Source organism: Toxotes jaculatrix, chromosome 2 (genome assembly GCF_017976425.1).
Source record: "Toxotes jaculatrix isolate fToxJac2 chromosome 2, fToxJac2.pri, whole genome shotgun sequence".
Classification (NCBI taxonomy): domain Eukaryota; kingdom Metazoa; phylum Chordata; class Actinopteri; family Toxotidae; genus Toxotes; species Toxotes jaculatrix.
The window spans coordinates 25,078,690-25,096,269 of record NC_054395.1 but is presented as its reverse complement, the minus strand read 5'-3'; the positions used below and the strand labels follow the sequence as shown (position 1 = coordinate 25,096,269).

At 42.6% G+C, this 17,580-nt stretch overlaps 3 protein-coding genes across 6 annotated transcripts in view; 1 reads left to right on the top strand and 2 right to left on the bottom strand.

The window, feature by feature from the left end:
• Positions 1–745: 745 nt before the first annotated feature.
• Positions 746–10,989, top strand: LOC121190095 (semaphorin-3F-like). Its single transcript, XM_041050675.1, has 18 exons — positions 746–1,187; positions 3,102–3,238; positions 6,217–6,377; positions 6,514–6,576; positions 6,692–6,811; positions 7,016–7,109; positions 7,238–7,357; positions 7,475–7,620; positions 7,727–7,841; positions 7,944–8,013; positions 8,185–8,329; positions 8,475–8,697; positions 8,792–8,880; positions 8,980–9,021; positions 9,133–9,290; positions 9,391–9,458; positions 9,551–9,678; positions 9,816–10,989. The coding sequence occupies exons 2-18, from the start codon at positions 3,127–3,129 to the stop codon at positions 10,191–10,193; spliced, it is 2,232 nt and encodes a 743-aa protein (XP_040906609.1). The 5' UTR covers positions 746–1,187; positions 3,102–3,126; the 3' UTR covers positions 10,194–10,989.
• A 677-nt stretch (positions 10,990–11,666) lies between these two features.
• On the bottom strand, positions 11,667–15,930 carry LOC121190103 (wiskott-Aldrich syndrome protein-like). Of its 2 annotated transcripts, none has more exons than XM_041050689.1 (11): positions 15,687–15,930; positions 14,666–14,806; positions 14,342–14,428; positions 14,093–14,189; positions 13,710–13,739; positions 13,569–13,604; positions 13,260–13,461; positions 12,940–13,118; positions 12,259–12,824; positions 11,974–12,085; positions 11,667–11,877 (listed from the first exon to the last, which is right to left on the bottom strand). In XM_041050689.1, the coding sequence occupies exons 1-11, from the start codon at positions 15,786–15,788 to the stop codon at positions 11,819–11,821; spliced, it is 1,611 nt and encodes a 536-aa protein (XP_040906623.1). In that variant the 5' UTR covers positions 15,789–15,930; the 3' UTR covers positions 11,667–11,818. The 2 variants fall into 2 exon arrangements, with proteins under 2 accessions (XP_040906623.1, XP_040906631.1); XM_041050697.1 differs by having other exon boundaries at positions 15,694–15,826.
• Positions 15,931–16,097: 167 nt separating this feature from the next.
• LOC121190116 (sodium-coupled neutral amino acid transporter 3-like) overlaps positions 16,098–17,580 on the bottom strand; it is a 28,986-nt gene continuing 27,503 nt past the window's right edge. For all 3 annotated transcript variants that reach the window (XM_041050720.1, XM_041050717.1, XM_041050709.1), the window contains one exon: positions 16,098–17,480. In XM_041050720.1, coding sequence (XP_040906654.1) covers positions 17,376–17,480 — 105 coding nt within the window. In that variant the 3' untranslated portion in view covers positions 16,098–17,375. The remainder of the gene's footprint in view (positions 17,481–17,580) is intronic.

The window sequence follows — 17,580 nt, the reverse complement described above, 5'->3', positions numbered from 1 at the left end:
GAGCACTGCCAGGAACTGCCCTCCTCTTTGACCTTTTACAGACTGGCACACCACATTGCCTCCTGTGTTTATTTTATTTTACTGTCTTGCGAGGCCATTTCTCAGAATACATTCACCTTCTGCTTTTGTGTCTCCAGTGCACCATAGTGCGTCAGAGCTCACCACAAAGCCAGTAATGATGAGAGGTGCTCTAAAAGCTGTTTTAATTTCAAGCTCAAGGCTCTGTGAACAGGATGGATGTCCTTTACGTCCAGTCCCCCCCCCCCCCCCCCCCACCCTCCCCAGTCTGGTTGCTTTGTCACCGTTGTCATGAGTGCTGGAGCCAGCCACGGAGGAATCTCAGAAATCTTTTTCGCCTGACCTGGCTCTCATGTAGAGCTGAAGAGTAATGGTGACATAGACCGAGTAGCAGACCTCCTCTCGTCCTGCTCCTTTTTAATAGTGAATTTCAGCCCCTGCATCATGAATAAGAATAGCCTGTGGTCCTCCTGGTGCATGAGAAAAACATTTATATAAAACTCCGGCTGTACGGCTGTCACCACTTAACCAAATGATTCAGGTTAGATAAACTTCACCAGAAGAAAACTACTGAACTGACATAGATTAACAACAGTTCACAGCAGAGTGGAGCAGTGTGCCAGCAGTGACAGGGTTAATCATACCCATATGGTGTACCAAGAGGTTTGGTCCAAAGCTGCTGTGGGCCAACAGGAGAGGGAAGGCTGGGTGGGGGCAGAACAGAAGGGAGAGGACAGCAGGGCAGACACTCTCCCAACACCTGCACCTGGTCACTTGATTCACAATCAAACAGCCTCAAAACTCCCTTTGAAGGATCAATGGACCAACATCTTGTTCACATCACGCTGATGGTTTCTGCCTTCCAGGCTTAAACTTTTGGACAGAGTGGAACAAGAAGCGTTCAGGGATCAGCTGTGCGTTTTTCTTTTTCCTTTTAATGTTGCAAGGAAGAAATGCCGTCGGTTATAGCGACTGATTAGGCAGCGTTTTTTTTTCTTCTCAAAGGGAATTTGCAAACCTATCGGATTGTTTTATGCCTGCGCAGCTCTGCTGAGAGAGATTTTTCCAATTCAGTTTCGAGGCGCAAAACGCTGGGAATGCAGCGGTAACATCCCGCAAGTTTTGGGTCTGAGAGGCGAAGCGGCTGTCGACACACTCAGAAATCATAGGTAGGCCATTTAACTTCTCTGTGGTTTAACTTTTAACTCGGGTTTAGTTACTCTGTATCGCGGTCTGAGTGGTAGGTGACTGGAGTACACACATTTGTTCGGTTCCTATTTCTGGATGTTGAGTTCACAGGTAAGTGCGCACTCCTCAGCGGAAAAAAAGAACTGGGTTACAGAAATCCTACAATTATTTTTTAAAGGGAAACCATGTATTATTTTAGGCAGAACTTTAATCTGTCGTGCCGTTACCACCCAACACTGAAAATCAGCTGAAATACCGTCATTCATGCAAAATACCACAAAGTACAATTAGGCCATCACACATAGAGCCCCCACAGGCACCATTTAGTGACCACCATGTTTTAGTGATATCTTCTGATTGGCGATCACAGATCTTTTAAAGGTATTTCAATAGGAATACTTACCCTGAGGTTGTTTTTCTAGCTTCACTTTAATGACAGTAGATTAAATGCAGTGGACAGGACATGAATTTTAATCATACTGGGACAGATTCACCAAGCCATGGACATTTTGCCTGTTGCCTAAGCGTTAAAAAATAAAATAAAATAAAAAAATGGGGACTTCAGAAGTGTCTGTGGTGTTCATAAGGCCGTATGGTGATTTTAGTATGATTAGCTGAATAACATTTTTGGTGGCAGTGTTGATTTATTTATATCTTCCCTTTTATATAAAGTCAAACTGATGAGTGATTATTAATTAGGTTTTTAATACGATCTGTGAATGTTCATGACAAAAGAAAAAAAAATGTGTGTCCATACCATTTGTTTTACAGATCTCACAGTGTACAATGAACAGTAACTATACAGTGTTTGATAAGAGGAATAGAGATCAAGCTTCCCTGGGGAGAAGATATATGGCAACTGTGTGGTTATGCCAGGAAGCCTGTGAGGCGTTCCCAGTGGCTTCTGTTTTTAATTTCCAAACGTTCACCATGCCAGTCATTGCAGTTTCATCAGAATGTTCCGATTTTTCATGGGAACACATTTTTATATAACGTGTCACACATGAATTAATGCCTTATTGTGAAATATAGTGAACATTTTATGAAATCTCACTATTTTTTTTCTCACTCTCTGCCTAAAAGCCCCTTTTTTTAACCAGTCCATGTGCCACCAGAGGCCTTGGCTACATGGATGTCATGAGAAAAAGAAAAGCCCGTGGGATGGCTTATAGCCTGAGCAAAGCACACCTTCAGGGAGACAATTTAATGGATGTTATGGTCTCAGCTTTTAGTATTCATTATTTATATGGGATCCTCTCCAGCAAAGTGCAGATACATAATGAATGCAGAGTTAAGGTCTAACAGTTAGGCTACGTTTCAACACCCCTAAACTGTCAGAAATGGTTTCAGCGATGACTACCTGTTTCTTTGAACTGTCATGTATTTCACTCGTCAACTTCTGAAAGTAAGTAGACTTGCTTTGTTGAAAGACAGAGAGAGAGACAGAGGGAATCACTGATGGGCATCAGACGCTTGTTTTATATTGTTTTCTATGAAAATGTGCATGAAATATGTATTTTGAGAAAATATAACATGTTTAATAAAATGCCCAAGATGAAGATGAAAAGACACTGATCTAATTTTTCAGACTTTTTTCATGTCACAGTGCTCGCAAATAACATTATACAGTCCTGACACATACCTTAGTACGCTTACACTTTAAATAAATAATAGGGCTGTCATATTTTCCAGAGCAGGTGTGAAGATTTGGACGTTGTACTCTCCTGCCAAACTATACCTCTCGCCTTGGAAGGCTGCAGGCCAAACTTCTGATCAGAGAGATCAGAGAAAGAGAGAGAGAGAGTCTCTTGCCTGTCCTTCCTTCTTTTTCTGTCTCATATTTCTCATGGGGCACTCTATAATAATAGTTCATTCCTTTTTCTTTTTTCGTCCAGATTTAGATCTCTGTGGGCTACCTGCATGACTGTTACCATGACAGCATCTGGAGCCCAACTCCTCCTGTTAGCCTTATGTGTTTACAGAGGCTCGGGCCTGCAGCAGTCTGCTCCGCGGGTTCGCCTCTCCTTCAAAGGTGAGCTCCTACAGATTAACTAAAACTCCCCCTGACATCAGGCATTGTCAATAGTTTCCTTTACTTCTGTGGTCAATAGTTTTTTTTACTTGCATGGTTTCTCCCACTAAGTCACACACAAACTCGTGCACACACCCACGCACGTATCCACACCAGCGGTTCTGTTTCCTCTTTATACATATGTAAAGAACGTATTTCCTGCCACATGTCAAACAGTGCAACACTGAAAACAAAAGGTGGATGTTACGTGTGGTTGGTTACTGGTAGTGCCCTTCGACAGAGTTTCTCCCCACACCCTGAAACCCACACGCACTGTAGTCTGACCTGTCAGTGCTTCTCTGGTTTTGATGACTGACACGATGACACAAGAAGGAAACACCTGAAATCTGATCAGAAGAGCAAACTCTTTAAAAAAAAAAAAAAAAAAGAATGAGCACCTTAATGTTTTTGCCGCAAGGTGTAAATTCAGGCTGCGATAGAGGTTTTTAAAACCTTTTTATGGGCTTTTGGGATTTTCCCATGTAGTTTGCTCCCTGTCCTCCTTAGCTCTAATGGCAGAGATTCATGTTACAAATATGTGGATGACACCTTTGATCAAAACGGTGCTGGATGATTACAGTCATTTTTGCATCTCCATCGTGTTGTCACTTCGAGTGCACCTGCACATGTGGACGTGCACGCTCACGCACCCACGTCACACCTGAAATACCTCTTAGAATTGGAGGTGTGTTTCAGATTCATAACATGCATCGGTGTTTTGATGTGGAGGTGAGTCAAAGCGTTCTGGTCCCAGGTCAGGTCTAGGCAGAGCCAGAATATTTGGTGCCTCGTCTTGTTAAACTGCCACGATTCAGTGTGAATCATTTATGATTTTCTCTATTCGAAACAAGAGACATCTGAAGCAGATTAGAGGTGAACTAATCATGAGCTCTGTGGTTAATAACGATTGGCAGTTGGAGTCTGCATGCAGTGTTGTTTTGAATTCAACTGATTTTGTAAGATTGAAAAACAGCTGTGTACATGCTGTTCGTGGTTGTTGTATGCGCGGAACAGTTGCATTTGAGGCTTGAGGAGGTAATTGCAGTGCATTTTTATATGACCTTTAACACTAATCCCTTTTCGGTAAACAGCTTATACACACCAGAGTGTTTTTGCGGCAGGGCGCACAAAATTGTAGTCTGACCAATTACACAAGTTTGGTCTTGAACTTTATCGTGTTCCTCCCTGTGTAAGATGCAGGAATTCAGCTTGTTTCAAGCAGCTGAGAGGTGTTGAATTATTGGATTGTTGGTGAGCTCGTATAGAGAAAGCAGCCGCATTCACAGACCTCAGTCACCCTTCCCCCTAATACCAAACAAAAAGGAGAAAAGTTGGATTTACTCCCCAACTGTTTTCTGCCACTCCAAGGATTTATTGTTCATTGTTTGTGACAGCAAGTCTCTTTGTTCCCTGAGGCGCCTGTGGAAGAGGTTTTGGGGCGGCTGGAGGACATGTGACTCTTGTGAGCGAATGGGTCGGCCTGAGTGACACCCTGGGGTACAGAAGCCCCGCAGAGGATAGAGATCTTGTATTGTTTCCTCTGTCTCTGGGAAGTTGTGTCAGTTAGACACACTTCAAAGGGACTGACCAAGTCTCATTTAACAGAATTAGTCAGCATTGCTAGAGAGCAAAACGTGCTGTGTAACTGAAGCCATGTTTTAGGATCCCATGCCCTCACGGTGCTGTCACCAGTTTGTTCATACTTGAGATAGGGCTGGGGACTGAACGGCAATGGTCATTAGTGCCTTAGTGACAGTATGTTGTCAAGTTGTAACATGAGAGTGTATAGTGGCCCAGCTGTAGCTTCATGCTTGAATCGTATGTCCTTCCCAGTGTTTCCCTATCAGTGTCAGAATGTTGTCAGGGGATAAGTGTTTGCTGAATGTTTACCAGATGATGGCAGTACATTGTTTGCTATTTTTGGAGAATGGAGACATGTATAGGGGTGTGGTGTTTCTACATTTAGCCTCTTCGGTGAATCCACTATGGCCCAGTGGAGATTGGCCAGAGGCTTGTTATCCTGTGTTTACCTCTCAGGAACAGAACCGGACCTCGTCCCACCTCTGAGACTCCATCCGTGTTGTCCGGAGATCCGATTGCGTTACTTATTTTAGTGGCACCTTGACTGCATCCTGTTAACATTGACCTCAAAAGGAAGATGGCAGGCACTTTGATGTAAATAAAGATTGTGCTTCCTCTTGAATCCCTGTAAGCCAGCTTCTGAGGGTCTGTGCGAACATTTGTCATTATATAAGCCTGCTGTCTTTAACATGCCTCCGCCATGTCCCAGTGCGCACATATGGTTGTCAATATCTTGCACATGCCACAGATGTGTGCTGTGTTGTGTGTGTGTGTGTTGCTTTTTATGTGTTTAAAATGAGGCAATGAATTGTTGGAAGGACGGATTGGAAAAAAAAAATCACATTCAGAGGTAGAGTGCTGTACCGAGTCCATTTGTCTCGCAGCAGATGAAAATTGTTCAATCAAAGCTTTCAGGAGAACAAAAAAGGAGAAACATTTTCCACTGCAGCGTGTCTTAACAGGTTATGCTCTGCTGAACACAATCCCGATCTTAAGAATTAGCTGCAAGTTCCACTGACCGTGTTTCCTAAGGGACTGGCTTTTTCGTCTAACTCCACAAGGCATGCGGTGCCTTAAACTCAATCAGAAAGTCAGGACACATAAAATATTGAGATCTTAAAAGCGAATACATTTCCTAAAATGCCCTAAGTTGAGTTATATTTAATCAGTGACACACATTTTCCAGAAAAGAAATGAGAACTTCAAGGGACCATAAGTTCATCCGAGTCAGTAATGAAACATGTTAAAGGCACAAAGGGAATAAAGTGAATAGTTGTTGAGAAATAGCCTCTGCTCCCCCTGCTGTTGGTTTTCCAAATGATGTTTTTAGCACAGCTGCACCTTTTTTTTTCACCCAGAGCTGATGGACACACGGGCAGCACGACCCTTCAGTTTCTCCTTCAACACCAGCGACTACCGCATCCTCCTGATGGATCAGGATCAGGGACGTCTTTACCTGGGCAGCCGGGAGTACCTGGTGGCTCTGGACATGCACAATGTCAACAAGGAGCCGCTCATAGTGCGTACAAACTCCACCTGCTTGCTTTCTCTTAAATCCAGTCTGCTATTTGGTATGTGGCATTAAGTCTCTAAATGCAATGATCCTTAATAATCCAGTATTTTCTGTTGTTTTTGACAAAAAAAACAAAAAACAGATCCACTGGCCAGCGTCTGCTAAGAGAAAGGGAGAATGTCAGATGACAGGAAAGGGAAGACAGGTGGGGTAATCTGTTTACATCCTGCTCTTTCAAAAATCACAGACATCTTCTTTCATGACAGGACAACAACGATGACGATGTTTGAATTCCATTTGTGTTATTCCTCTTTGTCCAGGGTGAATGTGCCAACTTTGTGAGGTTGATAGAGCCGTGGAACCGCACCCACCTCTACACCTGTGGAACAGGGGCGTACCAACCTATCTGCACATTCATCAACAGAGGCTGGAGGGCAGAGGTGAACGCAAAGACCTTTTACAGTTCCATGAGCGGGATTTACAGCAAAAATCCCTCAGCTGTGGGCCTGAAAAGCTTTGTCCTGATAAATATTTCAGGGCTACAAACTGGGACACTGATTTGTTTATGATTTTCCTATGCTCCCATGTGACGTTTTAGCGGTCTATTTTTATGCATATTCTCCCTGTCTAATCTGCCTCTGCAGGACTACCTGTTTAGGCTGGTCCCTGGGTATGTGGATTCAGGGAAGGGAAAATGTTCCTACGATCCCACACAGGAAAACATTGCGGTTCTAATCAGTAAGACATGCTTTATTTATAGGCAGACAAAAAAACACAAAAATCTTAATTAATAATCAAAATTGTGTCTTATGCTGCTGAATCACAAAGCCTTACCTCTCTTTTCCTTCACTGTCTTACCTCTGCAGATGGTAACCTATATGCAGGGGTCCATATTGATTTCATGAGTACAGATGCTGCTCTGTTTAGGACCATGGGAGGGAGAACAGCAATCAGAACAGAGCAGTATGACTCCAGGTGGCTCAACGGTGAGTAAGTGTGGGTGTGAGGAGGTAAACTTTGCTGATTACATGTTACAGTTCCCCTCATTTTATTTGACAACCACTTGCCTCAATCCTCTGTCTGCTTGTGTTTTTATCCCCTAGAGCCTGTGTTTGTTCAGATCCAGCAGATCCCTGACAGTGCAGAAAAGAACGACGACAAACTTTACTTCTTTTTCCGTGAGAAGAGTCTAGACTCCAGCGGTGGGGCGAGCCCCAGTGTTTTAGCCAGGGTGGGAAGAGTGTGCCTGGTAAGCTAAGCTGCATTCGTATATGTAGTGAAAAGATATACAGCTTACAGCTTGTAATATACGCACTGTACATATTGAATCATGACCTAATTTCCTGGCTGTCTAGAATGATGAAGGAGGGCAGAAGTCCCTGGTGAACCGCTGGACGACGTTCCTGAAGGCTCGTCTTATCTGTTCAGTGATAGGAGAAGATGGAGTGGAGACACGATTTGACGAACTACGTGAGGCCACAATGAAATAAGCACTGCGCTCAAAGTGATTGCATTGTAATTGCAACTGCTTTCATATAGCGTTACTGATTTGCATGTCATATTATCTTTCAGGGGATGTGTTTATTCAGCCCACGCAGGATGAACGAAACCCTATGGTGTATGCCCTCTTTACTACGGCAGGGTGAGTCTTCTCTGGAAGTTTAGTTGATTTACACCTCAGCCAACCTCATCAACTCTGTCTTTTTAACATTTTTCAGCATGTTTGTAGATGAGCTGTGCTTTAATTTTAGCAGTTGGGTGCAAAGTGTCTCCTAGTGCTACCACTTACCTTAATTGTTTGTTTCTGTTTAAGCTCTGTGTTCAAGGGCTCAGCCGTCTGCGTGTACTCAATGGCTGATATCCGCAATGTCTTCAATGGTCCGTTTGCCCACAAACATGGCCATAATTACCAATGGACAGAGTACAATGGCAAGATTCCCTACCCACGGCCTGGAACAGTATGTTTGAGTCATGTTATCTCCAAAGTGATACGATCAAATACCCCACAAACATCCTTACACAAACCCATTTCAGGCCATTTAAACAAATATGTACACAAACAAACCCAAAAACAAACTCCACCTCTTCTTTCCTGCCATGCAGTGTCCAGGAGGAACCTTCACTCCAGGCATCCGCTCCTCCAAGAACTTTTCAGATGAGGCCGTGGATTTCATCAGGGCCCATCCCCTCATGTTCCATCCAGTTTATCCTATCCACCGCCGCCCCCTGGTGGTCAGAACCGGGGTGGACTACCGCTACACTGCCCTGGTGGTGGATCAGGTGGATGCTGTGGACGGCCGCTATGAGGTGCTCTTCCTTGGGACAGGTGAGACAGCTGCAGACCTTAAGACATTCGTCCAGCCAGAGGATTATTTTGGCAAGAAAATGTAAGACTTGAATATAATTTCTCTCACTTTTAGATCGAGGCACTGTGCAAAAGGTTATTGTTTTGCCAAAGGACCCGATCACCATGGAGGAACTCACACTGGAGGAGGTGGAGGTTTTTCGGGTATGTTTTAATATGTGGCCCTGAAATGACTAAAATACTCTCATTTGGTGATAAAGTCATGTTGATTTTTCTTTTTTCTTCTTTTTTAAATATTTACAGACCAGGGCTTCTGTCAAAACAATGAAGATATCTTCTAAAAGAGTAAGTAAATTCCCCTTGAAGACGAATGTGACTTGGTGATACACATTCCAGTGCGTACTTCGAAAACAGTTGCTTCACTGCGTCGGCTTTGTTTTGCTTGTGTCGCTGCAGCAACAGCTGTATGTGTCGTCGGACGCGGGGCTGACCCAGGTGTCTCTGCACCGCTGTGGTGTGTATGGCAGGGCCTGCTCTGACTGCTGTCTGGCCCGGGACCCCTACTGTGCCTGGGACGGAGAGAGCTGCTCGGCCTTCACTCCATCGACCAAGAGGTCAGGGACGTCCCACAGCTTCACGGTGCACTGTTTCTAGACTATGAAGTGAGGATGTGTTGTCAACTTAATTTTTAATTAAGTCTGATCTTTATCTCAGGAGGAGCAGAAGACAGGACATTAAACATGGTGACCCCCTGAGGCAGTGCAGAGGCTTCAATGCCAAAGGTTTGGCCAATTTTTTGGTGTGTTTAAAGAAAACAGAATTCCTTTTTTTTTTTTTAACTGAAGTGATTGTCATTTCTTCTCTGTCTTTGCAGTGGAGAAACGTCTGAGAGAAACAGTGCAGTTTGGGGTGGAGGGCAGCAGCACTTTCTTGGAATGTCAGCCTCGCTCTCCTCAGGCCACCGTCAAGTGGCTCTTCCAGAGGGAAGGAAAGAGGAAAGTGGTGAGGAAGAACACTTGGATTTTTGTAAATGCTAAAGGAACAATTCAACATGTTGGAAAATACTGCATTCTTGCTGAGAGTTGCTCAGTTTGTTGTTTTTACACCTAACTTTTCCAGCCATTATTTTTCTGCTACAGCTCAACCGTGTGGGAGGTGTTCTGAAGACCAACCATGGCATCCTCCTGAAGTCTCTCAACCAATCAGACGCAGGCCTCTACCACTGTCTCGCCACCGAAAACAACTTTAAACACACAGTGGCCCGCGTGGCGCTGCGCATCCTGGATCGAGACATCGTTTTAGCTCTCACCGCTCAAGATGAGGACGAAGAGCCAAAAAGTCACCAAGCGGGACCTTACCCGCAGTCATCCTTCGTCTCCACGCCTTTCCCACCGGAGATTAGACTGATTAACCAGTACTGCCAGTCCTACTGGGAACAGCTTAGTCCCAAACAGCAGCAGCAGCGCAAGCGCACCAGCCGCAGGCACACAGAAAGCCAGGACCAAGGCCTTGGCTAGAGGATGGGACTGATGCTATCCAACGCTGGCCTGTCTGGACTTTATGGGGACTTTGTGGTGGACTTTTAAGTTTGACATACATGTTTAGGTGTTACCGCCATTCAATAGGCAGGTGATGCTGTCATGCTGTCGTTAAAAAACTATATTGGTGGTTTTGGAAGTGTCAGCCTAAATATAGATTGTGCATATTTTACATTACCGATGACCACTTTTCAAATAATACTGTACTTTCTACTACTTTCTTCCAGGTGTAAGTTCATAAAATTTGACATTGAAATCAGCTTACAGACTTCATAGTTGGATCACCTGTCACAGGGAAAACCATTTTCTTGTTTTACATTCAGGTGCTTGTAGGAAACGCCAGCGTCAGTGACTTGAGAATCTCTGTGGAAGATCACCCTTTCTAGTGCAAGAAACCAAAAAAATCATACACATCATCTCTTGCACAATGTCCATGTTTGCGTATTATTTCCTCTTCTTCTAGGTCGCTAGAAGAGAGATTCTGACATTTATCTTTCAGTGTCAGATGTTGGGTAGCACTTGAAAGCACCACCACCAAGAAAGTGTTTTCAAAACACAACTGGATTACCATGCAACTATAACGTTACTGTGACAAAAAAAGAAAACAAAAAACAAAAAAACAGTGCTCATAGTGACGAATCACATATTTCAGCCAAGTTTGTTGTTGTTTTGGGAAAATGTTTGACTGTGATGTAAAGTAAATGCAACACGTAGTTAATAGGCCACAACATGCAAAACCACAGGTATGGTCCTTTTAAGTATCTTGAAACAAAAATGTAATATATTGATTGTGAATATAATATATATGGTAATGATATGGTCATTGGATTACTCTTGTATTGTATGAAGATAATATGGTGATATAAATGCAGATGTTGCATGCGTATCTGTTGTCGTTTGTCGCAAGTTGTACATTTTACTGTTCCATTTTCAACCTTGGTGTGTTAAGATGTTTGTAAGGTGTAATGTATTCTGTTAAGCTAATTCCATTGGATGTCATATAATGACTCCTTTACTGTCCTGTGCTCTAGTGACCTACAGAATGTGAGTGTTTTAAGATATGTATAGCATACAGTGTTCTTCCAGTTATGCACTTTGTCGGTGGCGGTATTAGAGGGAATTGGGGATCTTTGCACAGATTAATGAGTAAATGAAACAGGAGCATAGTTTTCATGTACAGTATGTTATTACAAAAATGGGAATGAATCTGGCTCAGATTTAGTAGTGATTGGTGGTGTTCTGTCGTAAGCTGTATTTACTTATTTTTAAAAATGACTCTTTTCGGTGGAAGCACAAGGAACAGGATATTTTCCAGTCAGAGCCACCATTCACCTTCATTGTGAGTAACACAGTGCTATGTGCTGTCATGCTGATCAATCCTACACTGGAAATGTTTGAACAAATATATAAACATTTCAGAATTCTCTTAAATGTGTCCTTTGCTTACAGTCCTTTATATTGAACTACTTGTTTATTGAACATATTTCAGTTTGCAGTTGTTGAAGCTGTAACAACTCATGTTGTAATGTAAAGGTTTCTCACTAAAATCAAAATGACTTAGTTAAACTAAGTTAAAAATCCACATAAACAATAGACGCTCTACATCAGTCATCCCATTCATCATCGTCGTCATCTTCATCTCCACCCTCATCTTCACTTTCATCTGAAAGAGAGGGCAAAAATAAAAAGGATGGACTTGCCCTCTTGGTTCAATACCTGCATTGTCAGATAAACTTTTTTTAAATGTTATAATATTTACCAGAAGAATGGATGACTTTACTCCTCTTCTGCATGACCATCATAAGAGCACCAACAATGCCCTCACCAGATGCTGGAGATGCAGATGGAGGTGGATCAGGGCATTCTGTTACCTATAACACATACCAAGACAGGAGGACAGCATTTAAACATGAATATCATGCAAACAGAATTTTAATTTTAATTACGACACATTGCAGTATGAGAATATAGACCTGTGTGCTTATATATAACATATATGAAATGAAATATTTGAAATGTTCTGGAGAAAAAGAAGTTGCATTACATTTCTGAGCTTCTTCCCCAGTCGGATCTGATCCAGCAGAGCTCCTCTGCTGTCTCCTCCTCCAGAGGATACAGGGGCAGGTGGCGCTGGGCCACCTGCAAGGGGAGGAGGCGGTGGGAAATCTGAAGAAATAGGGGCCAGAGATGGTGGAGGTGGAGGGGGTGGAGGAGGAGGAGGAGGGGGTCCTCCTCCCCCACCTCCTCTGCTGGGTGTAGATGGAACAGGAGGAGGTGGGAAACCAGTGGAGCGCTGTTGGCTAGATGGCGGAGGGGGAGGAGGCAGGCTGTGGGAGGACATCGGCGTTGAGGGGAACTGAGAGGGTGCAGCATGTGTAGGCGGTGGTGGTGGAGCACTGCCTCTGTTTACTGGAGGTGGTGGGGGTGGCATGCCTGCACGCCCTGGAGCTGGCTGAACAGGTGGGGGCCCTCTCTGTGACTGGCCTGGGATGGGAGGCAGTGGTCCAGAGCGGCTTCGTGGAGGTGGAGGGGCTGGGGCAGAGGGACCGGAGCCTGGCAGAGGAGGCAGTGGCCCTTGTCTGCTAGGTGGAGGGGGTGGAGGTCCAGATGCTGTAATGTAGTGGATTTAGATGTTCATTACAGTTCAGCAAAAGCTTTAGACCATTACATTAACCTCAAGGGAGCAGTGAGGTTGCTAAGTAGGGAGAAAATTATGTGGTCTAACCTGCTTTGTTCACCTCCCTTTTGACCGCCTCCATGCCTCCAGACTGCTCAATGACATTATAGATGAGCTGAGAGGTTTGTTCATCCCTCATCTCAGCTTCACTGATCCCAGCCTGGGAGAGAAGCTTCCACAGATCAGGGTCGAGGTTGTTGGGATCCCATCCGACATGAGTAACGTGCCTGACGTGAAGGAAACAAGAGGAGACGGTGTGATAGAGTTACAATATAGTAAAATATAGTAAAACAACGCCCTCTCAAGATATTAATCAAACTTCACTGCATGACATTGGAAGCAATGCATTCATCGATTGAAACGCTCACTTAAATCCACTGGGTGCTCCTATGTCTGCTTTGGAGAGTTTGGGGCCCTTTTTCTTGTTCTTCTTGTCCTTCTTCTTTTCTTTGCTGGACAGAATGGAGGCAGCAGTAGGTGAAGGCATGGAGCGGTAGCGTGAAGACTGGATATCTGGGTTCTGGATGTCCACTGTGGCCATGTGAAAAGATCCTGGGCTACCAGGTTGTGCTTTTGGTAGAGATACAGACAACAGACAAGTCAGTATTTAATTTCAGGCGTCACTGGTTGTAGTGTAAGTTACAGTCCAGACATGTTGAGGTGATGGAGTCATGCACCTTTTTCAGAGGGGGGTGGAGGCAGGGAACCTCTGTCTAGAGTGAGAGGAAATGGGAAAGAAGACAGAAACATATTTACTCTTCCAGTTTGCTACAAGTGTAAATAGCACAGTGCAGTCATAAAATTGATTGCTATCTTACCAGTAGGTGGCAGGGGGCGCTGTTTCTTGTCTGTGAATGACGAGGAGATGAGAGAAGCCAGTTTGCATCACTTTGTGGCACCATAATACAATATCTATTCAGCTAAAATACCTTTAAAATGGTAATGTAATGTTTAAATGAAAATATCTATCGTTCCATTAGAATTGCAACTTGTAAAATCATCAAATTTGGGCAAAAATAAACCTCATAAAAGTGGAATTTAATTTTTTTTTTCCAGATCATATTGCAAACAACATACAATCCCAAGAAGATATGTAAAAAAACATGTTGCACAGGTTAAAAATGGCTGAATACAAAAATGTATTTCATGCTCTACAATTTTAAAAACAAACATCAAAGTTGTTGGCTTTGACCTCACTGACCTTGACGGTTGTTTCTTTGGTTGATTTTCTCTTGAACAGCATGTTTGAATGCTTCTGCTTCCTGTTGTTTAGCAAAGTTCAGCCCCACCTGACAGTCCTACATCATGCAACAAATGAACATGGACTCAAACGCTCGTGTCTCTCAAAGATTTGCGACCCAATGATGATTTTGACACAGATACTTGCAGGGCACCCCACCCAAACTAGACAGTTATTAAAGGTGCAGGAAGAAAATAAGGGTGTGCTTACATCTGCAGCAAAGGTATGAAAGTATGACTGTGGCATGGAGTAAACAATTTGGTTGTAGAGCTCCTGCTCCCAAACCAACCTCCCTGCCTGTGGCAAACAAAAACAAAAAAAAACAACAGTATTAATATTTCCATCTCAATAATACTCCAGATTTGAGAGATCTGAGTCAGTCAAGATTTGTCATCTTGTGTCAGTTCAGTAACTTTTCAGTAGGACAACATGAAGCGCAGTAATTGGTTTGTCAGTCTGAAGAAGGCCTAAATATTCTTATGTAGCCTTGTAATTAAGTTCTTGATATTAGGGCACCATTGTGTGAGAGATTACCTTCAAATCAAACATCCGTATGAAGTAGGAGCGCTGAGGGTTGTCTTTGACGAAGCACACCACCCCAGTGTGCTGCAAGCTCCACATGGATGGACTGTGAGGCAGAGCCATGAACAACTGTGCCACTGCAGTGGCCATGGACTAAACACAGAGAGACAGTGCATACTTTGAAAACAGTCCAGTGCTGATAGGACACTTTAGAGCATTTTATTGCCGTTCACATGTAAATTTGACGTTTTGTGGTGAGGTGATCTGATGCTCTTAATTTGCCACTGTGGGTGTATATGTCAGTAAAATGTACAGTTCATATTAGATTGTTTTTGTTGTTGGCAGAGTCACAGGCAGAGTGTTTACCACAGTAACGCAAAGAGAGTCAGGAACAAAGCAACTTCTGCTCTACAGTAGGACTAGAGTCAATGGTAGCGTCTAATTCTAACAGAGAGGAAGAAATGGTTCAGCCACCATTTCCTGTTACAGCTACCTCCTTTTTGATGACCTAATGTCAGCAACTCACTTCAAACTGCATTTGCATCAACGTACAGCAGATCCCTTTTAAGGAAATATATCTTAAAAAAAAGATTTCGCTTCAAAATTTACAGCACATGTAAAAGTAATACAGTAATACAGTAAGTGTGACAAATAAAATAGAAATAACTAGCGCACAAAATAGCAAATAAACTAACAAAAAGCAGATGAGACAAATCTGAAACTACATTACTGTACTGTGTTGTTGCTTAAGTTAAACATGTAATGTAAAACTCCTCAATTGAAGGTTCATCTATCCACCGTGCTCATTAAAAATCAGGACTTTATGTTGATGTTGAATCATTAAAGGGAAGAGAGAGAAATCTTGAGCGCTGAAATTGTTTACATTTTAATGGGGCAACTGGAATAACCAGTACTGTCTTCGATACCTTTTCCTTTCACTTTTACAATAAACTCTTTCATCAGAAAGGATACAAGTCAGGACAGACACAGCAGAATATCATTCCACAGTGGGTTTGGTCAGTTCAGGACTTACAGCACACCTTCTGCCCAGCAGCTCCTCCAGTCTCTCACTCTCCTGTTGGCTCAGCAGAGAGCTTTGGATGCTTTCTGTTTTAGATTTAGATCCACGGCTCATGGTCCTGCGATAATTCTCCCAGATTATCTCAAATAAATGTGAACAGCATTTAAAAAAGCGTCCTCTCTACTCTGTAAAAATGCTAAGCTCTTCAGTCAAGGAAGTTTCTCTTCTCTCTTCTGTGCACATATCATTTCAAAGCAGGAAACAGGCAACCGCACTTCTCTAACCCCCGCTTTTCTTCTTTCTCTCAGACACACAGCACAAATGAATGTGTTACTTCCATTTTCAGAGGAAGGGCAGCATACCGTCGCTCTTCTCCTGCTGTGAGTATGTTCATTTTATGACTCCACACACTGAACACATATGTACAAATGAAAGACATATTTTATTGACAGATAACAACATTCAAATTAATTTAAAAATATACAAGATGAGTAGCAAATTTTAAAAACAAAAAAAAGGAGAATAGAATCCATTCATTTTAACTTAGAGCGATGGGTAATTATTCACCGTATTGAACAGCACTGGATTTTTGAATGCTTTACAGGCCTTTGCCAAACATAGTAAAAAAAAAAAAAAAAAGCGTTGCAACCCATCTTAATGTAACACAATAAATATATTCTTTGGTTTGCAGCTCTGGATGTTTTCAGGGACGGACAGAAACTTAAAAATTGTACAAACCACCTTTCTGTGTCTTTCTATGAATGATCAAACTGTTTGAACTTCATGAATAGCAAAAAAAAAAAAAAAAAAAAGAAGAAAAAAATTCCCACAAACTACACCGTATTTGTTGGATCACTTATAAAAAAAGGTCAGGCTTAGTTTTGAAGATTGTAACCTTTGCAACATTTGTGTTAAGTGTCAGAATCTATAAACAAAATATAACATTGAACACGTTAATTCAATTCCATGTACAAGTCATTGAAATTTGTATTATGACTGACTGGAATGGTTGGTGTGGAACTGCAGACTAATCCTCCCCGGCCATATTTAGCAGAATCTGAGACGTTTAGATAAATTTGAAATTTGAAAAGACTTGACTGCCCAAAATGTGCAATGAAATTGCAACCAATGAATGAACAAACTAGAATATCTTATTATTTTAAATATCTTGTTTGACTAAAAGCTAATTCCTGGGTAATGAAAATAACTGCCTTTTCAAATTTCTGTCATGTAAACTCTGAGATTTTAGGGAAGTACATTGGAAGGATTTTGGCAGTGACTGAGCTATTCCAGGGAACTCTACACATCCATACTCTAAAATGGGATTTCCATTTGAGTCATGCTGTCCCCATTCATTCTTAATGCTGTTACTCCTTTCCTGTCTTTTGCATTTCTACACATGGCTCCAAACAACATCCTTGCTGGGACCTGTGACACAGGATTCATTCAGTCAGAACACATTGCTTTGTATTCTCTTGCATCTGTGTTCTCTCCTCCATTACAGTACCTTTTGTCTGCCCCATAACATGTCAAAATGCTTTTTTGGGGGGTTCTGTGTGTGTGTGTGTGAGGTCCTTCACATATCCTTTGTGTTGTGCAGCCAAATTTTCCTGTTTGGCAGAACTCGGCAGAATAGGGTAATTTAATGACGGGGAGCTTTGGTTGGCGTTCTTTCATTGTATCTCTGTTCAGCCACAGCAGCTAGTGCCCACCTCCACTTCGGGATTCTCCAGTCACCCAGTCAATGATGATAAATGACAAACTCATGACCATAAAGATGAATCCCAGTGCAGCAAAGCAGGCGGCCTACAGGAGTGGAAAGAAAGAAAACAACAAATATTTCAACAACATGTTTAAAAAAAACACAAAGCAATTTAAATGACCAAGATAAATTTATTGTATCCTT